Source organism: Phyllobates terribilis, unplaced genomic scaffold (assembly GCF_046119375.1).
Source record: "Phyllobates terribilis strain yellow unplaced genomic scaffold, ASM4611937v1 Scaffold_5__5_contigs__length_657084704, whole genome shotgun sequence".
Lineage (NCBI taxonomy): Eukaryota > Metazoa > Chordata > Amphibia > Anura > Dendrobatidae > Phyllobates > Phyllobates terribilis.
Window position 1 is genome coordinate 64054079 of NW_027362765.1, and position 12731 is coordinate 64066809.

The window sequence follows — 12731 nt, forward strand, 5'->3', positions numbered from 1 at the left end:
GCATATAGAAACCCTGCTAATCTTATTAACGTTCAGTGCATGCCCTCTCCTATCGATTTCCATTGCGCTCTCTGGAACGCACGGTCTGTGTGTAACAAACTAACTTACATCCATGATTTTTTCCTCTCTAATTCTCTTAACCTTCTGGCTATCACAGAAACCTGGATTCAGCAGCCAGACACCACCACTGCTGCTGCTCTCTCGTTTGGTGGGCTGAAATTTTCACATACCGCCAGACCTGGCAACAGACAGGGTGGAGGTGTTGGTCTGCTCCTTTCCTCACAATGTGCTTTCCAGGTCACCCCCCCGGTTCCCTCCCTTATGTTTCCTTCCTTTGAAGTCCACACCATCAGACTCTTTAAACCCTTCTCCCTGCGAGTGGCAGTCGTGTATCGCCCTCCAGGCTCCCCCCGCCAGTTCTTGGATCACTTTGCCACCTGGCTTCCTCACTTTCTATCCTGTGACATCCCCACCCTCATCATGGGCGACTTTAACATCCCCATCGATGATCCCCTCTCCCAATCGGCCTCTCATCTACTTTCTCTAACCTCTTCATTCCGTTTCTCACAGTTTACTAATTCTCCTACCCATGAAGACGGGAACACTCTGGACCTGTTTTTTTCCAGTCTCTGCTTGCTGGATGACTTTACCAACTCCCCTCTCCCGCTCTCGGACCACAACCTTCTTTCCTTCTCTGTTAAGAATTGTCTCCTCACCCGGGACACCCCCACTTACCACACTTATAGGAATACACGTACCATTAATACCCAGCAGCTTATGGACAATCTCCACACATCTTTAGCCCCCATCTCCTCCTTCTCCTGTCCAGACTTAGCATTGTCACACTACAATAATACACTGAAGAGCGCCCTAGATGAAGCAGCTCCTTCTACTCGCAGAAAGATCCGACACAGACAACGGCAGCCCTGGCACACGATGCAAACACGTTTTCTTCAACGTTGCTCAAGGTGTGCTGAGCGTCAGTGGAGAAAATCTCTTTTAGCAGAGGACTTCATCCACTATAAATTCATGCTCAAAACCTATAACTCTGCCCTTCATCTGGCCAAACAATCCTACTTCACCACCCTCATCACTTCAATGTCCAACAATCCAAAACGACTTTTCGAAACCTTAAACTCCCTCCTGAAACCTAAAGCACAGGCCCCCACCACCAACCTCAGCGGGGAGGATCTGGCCACTTATTTCTTGGAAAAAATCAACCACATCCATCATGACATCTCAGCCCAATCTCCTCAGTGCCTGGATCCCCTTCCCTACCGCACTTCAAGCTCACTAGCCATCTTTGAGCCAGTCACAGAAGAAGTTACCCAGCTCCTCGCTTCTTCTCGGCCTACAACCTGCAACAGTGACCCCATTCCTTCACGTCTCCTGCAGTCCCTCTCACCGGTGGTCACCACTCACCCGACTAAAATATTTAACCTCTCTCTTTCGTCAGGTATCTTTCCCTCCTCATTTAAACACGCCATCATAACCCCTTTACTTAAAAAGCCATCCCCGGACCAGAACTGCACTGCTAACTACAGACCTGTCTCTAATCTTCCTTTCATCTCTAAACTCCTGGAACGCTTGGTCCACTCCCGTCTAATCCGCTATCTCTCACATAACTCTCTCCTCGACCCTCTACAATCTGGTTTCCGCTCCTTACAGTCTCTAACGATCTACTAACAGCCAAATCCAAAGGTCACCGCTCCCTGCTGATTCTCCTGGATCTCTCTGCAGCATTTGACACTGTGGATCACCAGCTCCTCCTCACTATACTCCGCTCTATAGGCCTCAAGGAAACCATTCTCTCCTGGTTCTCCTCCTACCTCTCTGACCGCTCCTTCACTGTATCTTTTGCCGGCTCCTCTTCCCCTCCTCATCCCCTTACTATCGGGGTTCCGCAGGGCTCAGTCCTAGGCCCCCTCCTCTTCTCTCTATACACTGCCCCTATTGGACAAACAATCAGCAGATTTGGGTTCCAGTATCATCTCTATGCTGACGACACCCAACTATACACTTCTTCCCCTATCACCCCTACCCTAATACAAAATACCAAGGATTGTTTGTCTGCTGTGTCTAGCATCATGTCCTCCCTCTATCTCAAACTGAATCTCTCCAAAACTGAACTTCTTGTGTTTCCCCCATCTACTAACCGAACTCTACCTAACATCGAAATTACCTTGGAGGGGTCAACCATAACTCCCAAGCAGCACGCCCTCTGCCTTGGGGTCATATTCGACACTAACCTTTCCTTTACTCACTATATCCGATCACTCACTCGCTCTTGTCACCTGCATCTTAAAAACATCTCCAGAATCCGATCTTTTCTCACTTTGGAAACTGCTAAAACTCTTACTGTCGCTCTTATTCACTCTCGTCTGGACTACAGCAACTCTCTTCTGATCGGTCTCCCTCTTACCAAAATTTCCCCTCTCCAATCTGTCCTGAATGCAGCAGCCAGGGTCGTATTTCTGTCCAGCCGCTTCACCGATGCCTCCACCTTGTGCCAGTCATTACACTGGTTACCCATTCGCTACAGGGTCCAATATAAACTCATTGCTCTCACCCACAAAGCTCTCCACAGTTCTGCACCACCTTATATCTCCTCTCTCATCTCAGTCTATCGTCCTACACGTGCCCTCCGTTCCACAAATGACCTAAGGCTAACATCCCCCATAATCCGAACCTCGCACCTCCGTCTCCAAGACTACTCTCGTGCTGCGCCAGTTCTCTGGAATGCTCTACCCCAGACGATCCGATTGATGCCTAGCCCCGATGTCTTCAAGCGCGCTTTAAAAACCCATCTCTTTAAACAAGCCTACCATCTCAAATACCCAGTAAACTAACTTTCCCCTGTTCCCTCCTAAATACTACTCAGAATCTGCCCCCTACTGTTCATCTGTTTCTACACCCTCCATGCACACGATAACTGCACTCGGTAATTGAGTATTGCACTTTAACATACAGGCTGATGACCGGATCATACAGCTTTATATGATAATCCCGACTTATTATAATTGCCTGACCTGAAATAACAAGCACTTTCCACCTATAGTGTCCCCCCATTTCCGTGTAGAATGTAAGCTTGCGAGCAGGGACCTCACTCCTGATGTAACTGTTAAACTGTCTCACCTTGTATTGAATTTATTGTTTGTACATGTCCCCGCTTAATTGTAAAGTGCTGCGGAATATGTTGGCGCTATATAAATAAAAATTATTATTATTATACAGGCACGTGGAGGCCACACACAATACTGAGCCTCATTTTGAAGTTGGATCAGCCTGTAGTGTGTTTTTCCACTTTAATTTTGGGGGTGACTCCAAATCCAGGCCTCCATTGGTTAATAAATTTGATTTCCATTGATGATTTTTGTGTGATTTTGTCATCAGCACATTCAACTTTGTACAGAACAAAGTATTCAATGAGAATATTTCATTCATTCAGATCTAGGATGTGTTATTTGAGTGCTCCCTTTATTTTTTTGAGCAGTGTATTTCAAACTGAGATGCACATCTCCGGTTATATTATAGATAACTGCCTTTCTGCTCTATCTGCAGCATGTGGTCGGCGGCACAGCACGCACTCTCTAGTACCGTCCTCACGTGTGGTCAAGGGCACAGCAGGCACTCTCTAGTACCGTCCTCACAGTGGTCTGAGGCACGGCAGGCACAAATCTAGTACCGTCCTCACGTGTGGTCTAGGGCAGAGGTCCCCAACCGCCGGTCCGCGGACCAGGACCGGGCCGTTGGGGTTTTTCAGCCAGTCCGCGGCGCCGCTGACAGCTAGCTCCGCGGCCCTGCGCCTGGTCAGAGCTCGCTCTGTGTGGATTTATAATGTTTTCTGCCATAGCCGTGACAGCTCGCAGCTCCCGGCAGAGAACATTATGCAGGACGGGGTGGGGCGTCGGGCGGGTCTTAGTGACGCAGCCCTCCACAGCACAGCATGGTACCTGTTGTACGTCACGGGGCGGGTCTTAGTGACGCGGCCCTCCTGCACAGCATGGTGTGTTCCTGACGGGGTGGGGCGGCAGGCTCTCCTCACTGACACGCCCCCGGCAGAACATGTTATGTGGGGCGTGCTGGGGCAGCAGACTGGCTTCAGTGACGCGGCTCCCGGTACCGGTGTTCAGTGTGTAGCGCTGCTAAGCAGCAGCGCTGTATACACTGACGCTCAATGTACAATGCTGCTACTTAGCAGCGCTGTACACCGAGGTCCCGCCAGCATCCTCCCCATACAGCGCTGTCTGGTGCATATAGCAGTGCTAGTAGCAGTGCTGTACACTGAGGCTATGTGCCCACGTTGCATTTATGAAGCAGAAAATTTCTGCTTCATTTCTGCAAGTCCTCTCCCGGAAAAATGCATGCGGAATTCCGCACGCGTTTATCGTGCATTTTTCGCGCGTTTATCACGCGTTTTCCACATGCGGAATTGCCTTGCGTTTTTTATGCATTGAACAAAGGCAATTCTGCTTGCGGAAACGCAAAATTAAATGACATGCTGCGGATTTTTGAACGCAGCATAAACGCTGCGGAAAAATCCGCAGCATGTGCATAGAACTTGCGGAATCCCATTGGGGACCATGGGGTGCGTGTTACCAAGCGTTTTACAAGCGTTTCCGCTGCGGAAATTCCGCATCAAAAACGCTTGAAAAATGCTACGTGGGCACACAGCCTGAAACTCAATGTACAGTGCTGCTACTCGCAGAATGTGCTCAGGCAGGAGCAGCGACAAGCAGGTCATGTATGTCCAGCGCTCCTTCCCCTCCTGCTAGCTGCGAGTTGGAGGGGGAGGGGCTCTGGATGCTAATGGGCAGCTAGATATGACGTCAGGTGTCCCACCCTTATGACTCCTGTAGCTGTGTTCTGGTGTCGTGCGGCCCAGCAGCAGATTTTCTGGTTAAAGTGAAAAAAGCAAATAACAGTGAAAATTCATAGCAGCAGTGGCTGTGTCCAGTAGCAGCAGTAGTGGTCATCATCATCAGTGCCCGTCTCCAGTAGCAGCAGTAGTGGTGGTCATCATCATCAGTGCCCGTCTCCAGTAGCAATAGCCATCTTTCTGTGTTAGGGGCCCACTACGCCTTCACCTCTAACCCTTGTAAAATGAGTAAAAAACAAACATCACTGAAGAGCTTCTTTGAAAAGGAAGAAAGACCCAATGAGACAGATGAAGACTCCATGACTGCTAAAAAAAAGAAAGCTGCATTTAAAAGAAAATACAATGAGTCCTACTTAAAATATGGGTTCATCGCAACTGCCGATTCACATGCCCCAAGCCCACTCTGTCTGATATGTGGCGACCGGCTATCCAACGAGGCCATGAAGCCTTCAAAACTGGTTCGCCACTTACAGACCAAGCACCCTGCATCAAAAGACAAGCCTTTGGAGTTTTTTGAAAGAAAAAAACGCGAACACGAAGGACAGAAGCAATTATTGAAGGCCACCACATCAACAAATGTGTCTGCTCTGAGAGCATCATTCTTAGTGGCTAACCGCATTGCCAAGGCTAAGAAGCCCTTCACTATTGGTGAAGAGTTGATCCTGCCTGCCGCTAAGGACATTTGCCAGGAACTTTTAGGAGAGGCTGCGGTTAAAAAAGTGGCACAGGTTCCTCTTTCAGCGAGCACTGTCAGTAGACGAATTAATGAAATAGCAGAAGACATCGAGGTACAATTGTTGGAGAGGATTAATGCGTCACCATGGTACGCAATCCAGGTTGACGAGTCTACTGACGTTGACAACAAGGCAATGATGCTGGTTTATGTGCGATATATTTTTCAGGAGGATGTGCATGAGGATATGTTATGTGCATTATTGTTGCCAGCCAACACCACAGGTGCAGAACTATTCAAGTCTTTGGATGATTACATATCAGGAAACCTAAACTGGTCATTTTGTGTCGGTATATGCACAGACGGAGCAGCTGCCATGACTGGACGGCTTTCTGGTTTAACTACCCGGGTCAAAGAGGTTGCGTCTGAATGCGACTCTACGCACTGTGTCATCCATAGAGAAATGCTGGCAAGCCGAAAAATGTCACCTGAACTTAACAGCGTTTTGCAAGATGTGATTAAAGTTATTAATCACATAAAAGCACATGCCCTTAACTCACGTCTGTTCGAGCAGCTCTGTGAGGAGATGGACGCGGAGCACAAACGTCTTCTCCTACACACAGAAGTCAGATGGCTTTCTAAAGGTAGAGCACTGGCCAGAATTTTTGAGTTACGAGACCCGCTTTATAGATTTCTTTTAGAAAAAGAATCGCCACTTGCAGCACATTTCAGTAGTAAGGAATGGGTCACAAAACTTGCTTACTTATGTGACATATTCAACTTTTTGAACGAACTTAATCTGTCACTTCAGGGGAGAATGACAACTGCCTTCAAGTTGGCAGATAAAGTTGCTGCATTTAAAGCCAAACTGGAAGTGTGGGGACGGCGAGTGAGAACAGGGATATTTGACATGTTTAAAACATTAGCAGGAATTTTGGAAGAGACCGAGCCTGAGCCTTCATTCTCCCAGCTGGTGCATGATCACCTATCTCAGCTTTCAGAAGAGTTTGAGCGCTATTTTCCGACCACAAAAGACCCACGAACTAGGAAGGAATGGATTCGCAACCCATTTGTGAACAAGCCAGGTGAATCGACCTTGTCCGTGCTTGAAGAAGACCAACTGCTTGAGATTGCAAATGATAGTAGCCTTAAGAGTATGTTTGAGACTTCAAATCTCCCAACATTCTGGATTAAAGTCCAGGCTGAATATCCTGGGATCGCCACCAAAGCACTGAAAACTCTGCTTCCTTTTCCAACATCCTATCTTTGTGAAACTGGGTTTTCTGCCATGACAACAGCAAAAACGAGATTACGGAGTAGACTGGACATAAGGAACACACTTCGGGTTTCACTGTCTCCCATCACCCCTAGATGGGACCGTCTTGTTGCAGGAAAACAAGCCCAGTGCTCCCACTGATCCAGGGAAACAAGCCTGGTGCTCCCACTCATTCTGAACCTATGGTAAGTTGAATCACATTCTCATTATAAATGTCATAATTATATGATAAGTATGCACTAAGCTCCACCCCTCCATAACCCCACCCCCATATGACCAAAGCCCCGCCCCCACCGGGCCATGGAAAACTGGTCTTGCTTAAAGCCGGTCCCTGGTGCAAAAAAGGTTGGGGACCTCTGGTCTAGGGCACAGCCGTCACAATTAAGTAACATCCAGTCCTATGGATGTCGCTGGTCTTCATCCGACACAATCATCCTCCTCTGCTTCATGTGGACTAGACATCCAACGTCAGCCACACAGCCTCTGCCATCACGCTCCTGCGCAGGCACACTTCTCTGCTCTGTGCGGGGAAAAGGCAGAGAGAAGTGCGCCAGCGCGATGAAAGACACTGTCTGGATGATGTAGGACACGTCCTCCACTTGAAGAAAGAAGGACGGCAATCTCAGGAAGAGGAGGCGCCGGATTAACACTAGAGAAACCCATTGGACGGGACCGCCCTGTAGGTGAGTCTAATATAAGGTGTTTTTTTTCTACGTTATGCCGATCGGCTTGGGGACTTATATACAGCATTCTAGGGTATACAGGTGGTGGTCGTACTTTATATGGGGAAAACCAGGTTTTCATCTATGTAGCATGTACAAGTTAACTTCATTGTTTCAAAAGTGGGTTACCTGTCTAAGCCATGTTATTATAGTACCTTTTACATGGTTTACACAGATGCATCATGGGCTTTTCCTGCCCTATCAGTAAAATGAAAGGCTAAAATACAATGTGGAAGCTTAATCAGAAATGTTTTATTTACATTCAGAACAAGTTTAAAAGAAACAAATAAACGTTTGAGATTTCTGTGGTAATGGTTAATTGTAGAAATATTGTATAAATAACATTTTTACATTATGTATAGAAATAATTCTAATTTTATAAAAGTGCATTTATGGGAGGATTGTGGGTAAGGTCTTTGCCCCGACCCCTCGGCCTGCCTCCAGTGTCTGATGTTTCAGCGTCCTGGAAATTAGATCATGATGCCTGCTTTGGATAGCAAATCAATAGCGTTGAAAAACCCAGGAATAAGGGAAGGGGGTCTTTGGAGAAATTGGTCTCGAATACAAGGCAGCGTAGAAAATTCTATTTTTGGCTGTAGTCGACAACATCTCAGACCCAAGCATTGTTGACTACTGAGAGCCACTCATCCCAGAACCAAAGGAGACGCCCATCCACCCTCAGAAACATCAGAGGTGGGAACACAGCGTCATACCGAAGAGAATCGGCTAGATCCGTACCGGTGCTGGCGAGTTCGTTGATGCCAGGAGGGGGCTAGCCTAAAGGAAGGTCTCTTTTCCTGGCGGGCCGGAGAGTTGTCCTTTTGGCTGCTGTTCTACACTGAAAATTTCCAAAAGGACGAAAAAAAACTGGACTGTGCGTCTCTTGGGAGGAGGGCATTTGGCCCTCTGTTGCGGAAACAAAATACTCTTACCCCCCATGGCATTAGAGATCATATTATCTAGCTCTTCGAAAAAGCGGGAGCCCTGGAAGGTGAGGCTGGTGGACTTTTTGGAAGCTGAATCCACGTTCCATGATTTCAGCTATGAGGCCATGTGGATGGTGATGTTGCTGCCTGCCAGGGCTGAATAGGCCGCTGCAGGGGGGGGGCACACTCTTGTTATAGGCAGTGAGGTGCTCCTGGGGAGGTGACATTGTGGGCGGACTGCAGTCCTGGCAGAGGGAACAGGTCTGACCAGAAGGAAACCTTTAGTTACAGGAGAAACATGCAAAATGAGACTCCCTGGGGTTAGGTATAGAGAGAAGAGAAAGAAACAGATGCTAGAGGGGAGCTAGGCTGTGGATAAAGAGCTGCCCCTGGTGGCAGAGGTTACTCAGACACTGCATCCTGAAGACCTTGAGAGGCTGAAGGTGGCGGTGATCCGGCAGAGCCAGGCAATGAGGCAGCAGAGTTCAGGTGAGCTGAGGCAGCGTTATAAACTGGCGACAGAAAGATGGCGCAGAGTAGAAGGAGGAGAAAGAGGCAGTAACAGGAAAAACACGTGCAGGGATCTTGTGCACCAGAATGCAAAGTGTGCACTGATAGGTGGAGGGCAGAAAGCGCTGGAGAGCTGGCGTGCGTAATTGTTTAGGCTGCTAGGGGTGTGGCCCGGCCACCGGAGAAAGGCTAGACTGAAGGCTGGATTTTTTAAAAGAGGTGCCACAGGAGCCTCTGGAAAACGTGGAGGTGGTGAATCGAGCACCCTCACTGCCTGGTAGGATATATCTATAGTGAAGAACCTGAATCCTTCTTCACAAACCGATGATGAAGCTGGGCATGAGATAACCTGATCCTTTTGGATCTGGGGGGCGAGAGGGCAGAAGATTAGTGCCAAGGACAGTCTGCCAGGGAATCCCAAACACTCTTGTTGTGTTAGGGTCCTACCTCGTATACCACAGAGGATACAGTAGTGAAACAATTCCACTGCCGCCCTCACAAACAGTATCTGAAAGAAAAAGGGGAAACATTAATATATAAAAAAAAATCCTACGGGTACATACACATTGCGTTCTGTGTCCCAGTCGGGGTATATGTCCGAAATCCCCAGCAAAACGGGTCTGACGTATGCGGTGATGGGGCCCATAGACTGCAATGGTGATGGCAGAGAGAACATGCACTTTTTTCGGGAGTGTACGCCTACAGGAGGCGGACTCTCAGACACAGTAGACGTATGCCCCGACGGCGACACAGAACGCAATGTGAAAACACCCTAGGGTATAGATTGGCCTGGGTCCAGACTCATGTCTGCCTCCTACTGACACTAAGCTAAAACGGATTAGCTTCATGCCAGTTGATGATGCACCCTTCTGGGAAAGAGCTAAGTTTTTTTTGCATAGTGTCAGCAACATACACTCATGTTTTTTTGTGTCCCCCAATGAAACATTAACCCAACACCCCAAATCCCAGCAGACTGCCCTCTACAAACATTACCCCCCCCTCCATCCCCCACAGGCGTGCACCATCATCCCGCCCCCCTTCCCCAGAGCCCCCACAGGCGTGCACCATCATCCCGCCCCCCTTCCCCAGAGCCCCCACATGCGTGCACCATCATCCCGCCCCCCTTCCCCAGAGCCCCCACATGCGTGCACCATCATCCCGCCCCCCTTTCCCAGAGCCCTCACATGCGTGCACCATCATCCCGCCCCCCTTCCCCAGAGCCCCCACAAACCCCCCAGAGCCCCTAGCATGCCCCCATAAACCCACCAGAGCCCACAGCATGCCCCCCAGAGCCCCCACAAACCTCCCAGAGCCCCATAGCATGCCCCCACAAACCCACAGCATCCCCCAGAGCCCGCATCCCCCCAGAGCCCCACAGCATGCCCCCCAGAGCCCCCACAAACCCACAGCATCCGCCCCCAGAGCCCCCACAAACCCACAGCATGCACCCCCCCCCAGAGCCCACACAAACCCGCAGCATGCCCCCAGAGCCCGCACAAACCCGCAGCATGCCCCCAGAGCCCGTAACATCCCCCACATAGCCACCACCAGCCCCCACAAACCCGCAGCATCCCCCAGAGCCCCCACAAACCCGCAGCATCCCCCCCCAGAGCCCCCACAAACCCGCAGCATCCACCCACGAGCCCCCAGCATGGCCCCCCCAGAGCCCACAGCATGGCCCCCCCCCCAGAGCCCACACAAACCCGCAGGATGCCCCCAGAGCATCGCCACAGAGCACCCAGAGCCCGCAGCATCCCCCACATAGCCACCACCAGCCCCCACACGTGCATCCCTCCCAGAGCCCCCACAAACCCGCAGCATCCCCCCAGAGCCCCCAGAAACCCGCAGCATCCCCCCAGAGCCCCCACAAACCCGCAGCATCCCCCCAGAGCCCCCACAAACCCGCAGCATCCACCCAGAGCCCCCACAAACCCGCAGCATCCACCCAGAGCCCACAGCATACCCCCAGAGCCCCCACAAACTCGCAGCATCCCCCCCCCCCCCGAGCCCACAGGATGCCCCCAGAGCATCCCCACAGAGCCTGCAGCATCCCCCACATAGCCACCAAGCATACATCCCACCCAGAGACCCCACAAAATGCCCCCAGAGCCCCCACGAGCCAGCAGCATGCCCCCACAAACCCGCAGCATGGCCCCCAGACCCCGCAGCATCCACCCAGGGCCCTCACAACCCCGCAGCATCCACCCAGGGCCACCAAAACCCCGCAGCATCCACCCAGGGCCACCAAAACCCCGCAGCATCCACCCAGGGCCCCCACAACCCCGCAGCATCTACCCAGGGCCCCCACAACCCCGCAGCATCCACCCAGAGCCCACAACATGCCCCCAGAGCCCCCACAAACTCGTAGCATCCCCCCCAAGCATCCCCACAGAGCCTGCAGCATGTCCCCAGAGCCCGCAGAATCCCCCACATAGCCACCACCAGCCCTCACAGAGCCCTCAAGCGTGCATCCTACCCAGAGCCCCCACAAACCCGCAGCATCCACCCAGAGCCCCCACAAACCCCACAGCATGCCCCCGAGCCCCCACAAACTCACAGCATCCACCAGGGCCCCCACAACCCCGCAGCATCCACCCAGGGCCCCCACAACCCCGCAGCATCCACCCAGAGCCCACAACATGCCCCCAGAGCCCCCACAAACTCGTAGCATCCCCCCAAGCATCCCTACAGAGCCTGCAGCATGTCCCCAGAGCCCGCAGAATCCCCCACATAGCCACCACCAGCCCCCACAGAGCCCTCAAGCGTGCATCCTACCCAGAGCCCCCACAAACCCGCAGCATCCACCCAGAGCCCCCACAGCATGCCCCCAGAGCCCCCACAAACTCGCAGCATCCACCCGAGCCCCCACAAACTCGCAGCATCCCCCCGAGCCCACAGAGCATCCCCAGAGCCTGCAGCATGTCCCCAGAGCCCACAGCATGCCCCACATAACCACCACCAGCCCCCACAGAGTCCCCAAGCATACATCCCACCCAGAGACCCCACAAACCCGCAGCATCCCCCCCAGAGCCCCCACAAACCCACAGCATCCCCCCCAGAGCCCCCACAAACTCACAGCATCCACCCAGAGCCACCACAAGCCTGCAGCCTGCCCCCAGAGCGTCTCCACAGAGCACTAGAGCCCGCAGCATGTCCCCAGAGCCCGCAGGATCCCCTACATAGCCCCCACCAGCCCCCAAGCTTGCATCCCACCCAGAGCCCCCACAAACCCGCAGCATGTCCCCACAAACCCACAGCATGCCCACCAGAGCCCCCACAAACTGGCAGCATCCATCCAGAGCCCCCAGCATGCCCCCCAGAGCCCCCACAAACTCACAGCATCCCCACAAGCCCGCAGCATGCCCCCAGAGAGCCCACAGCATCCCCCACAGAGCTCCCAAGCGTGCATCCCACCCAGAGCCCCCACAAACCCGCAGCATCCCCCAGGCCCACATCATGCCCCCACAAACTCACAGCAAACCCCCCGAGCCCGCAGAATGCCCCCAGAGCATCCCCACAGAGCACCCAGCATGTCCCCAGAACCCCGCACAAAGCCACCACCAGCCCCCACAGAACCCCCAAGCGTGCATCCCACCCAGAGCCCCCACAAGCCCGCAGCACTGACCTCCTCCTGCAGCTTCACAAGCAGCTTGTCTCCCAGTCCCTCTGCATGAGGCTATGGCATCTGCTGCTAAACTAGAACACACCCGTAATGCACAGCCAGGACACGCCCCCCGGAAATGAC

At 52.1% G+C, this 12731-nt stretch overlaps 1 protein-coding gene and 1 long non-coding RNA gene across 2 annotated transcripts; one reads left to right on the top strand and one right to left on the bottom strand.

The window, feature by feature from the left end:
- The first annotated feature begins 5103 nt into the window (after nt 1-5103).
- LOC141271454 (SCAN domain-containing protein 3-like) lies at nt 5104-7475 on the top strand. The gene is made up of 2 exons (XM_073681525.1): nt 5104-6897; nt 7287-7475. The coding sequence occupies exons 1-2, from the start codon at nt 5104-5106 to the stop codon at nt 7473-7475; spliced, it is 1983 nt and encodes a 660-aa protein (XP_073537626.1).
- A 382-nt stretch (nt 7476-7857) lies between these two features.
- On the bottom strand, nt 7858-12731 carry LOC141270878 (uncharacterized). The gene is made up of 3 exons (XR_012321748.1): nt 12612-12731; nt 9434-9494; nt 7858-9350 (listed from the first exon to the last, which is right to left on the bottom strand). It is a non-coding gene; the product is annotated as an uncharacterized lncRNA (long non-coding RNA).

Coding starts and splice junctions, on each gene's coding strand:
- LOC141271454 (XM_073681525.1), top strand. CDS start 5,104: ATGAGTAAAAAACAAACATCACTGAAGAGCTTCTTTGAAAAGGAAGAA. Junction 6,898..7,286: donor ACATAAGGAACACACTTCGG/GTTTCACTGTCT, acceptor CATGTGGACTAG/ACATCCAACGTCAGCCACAC.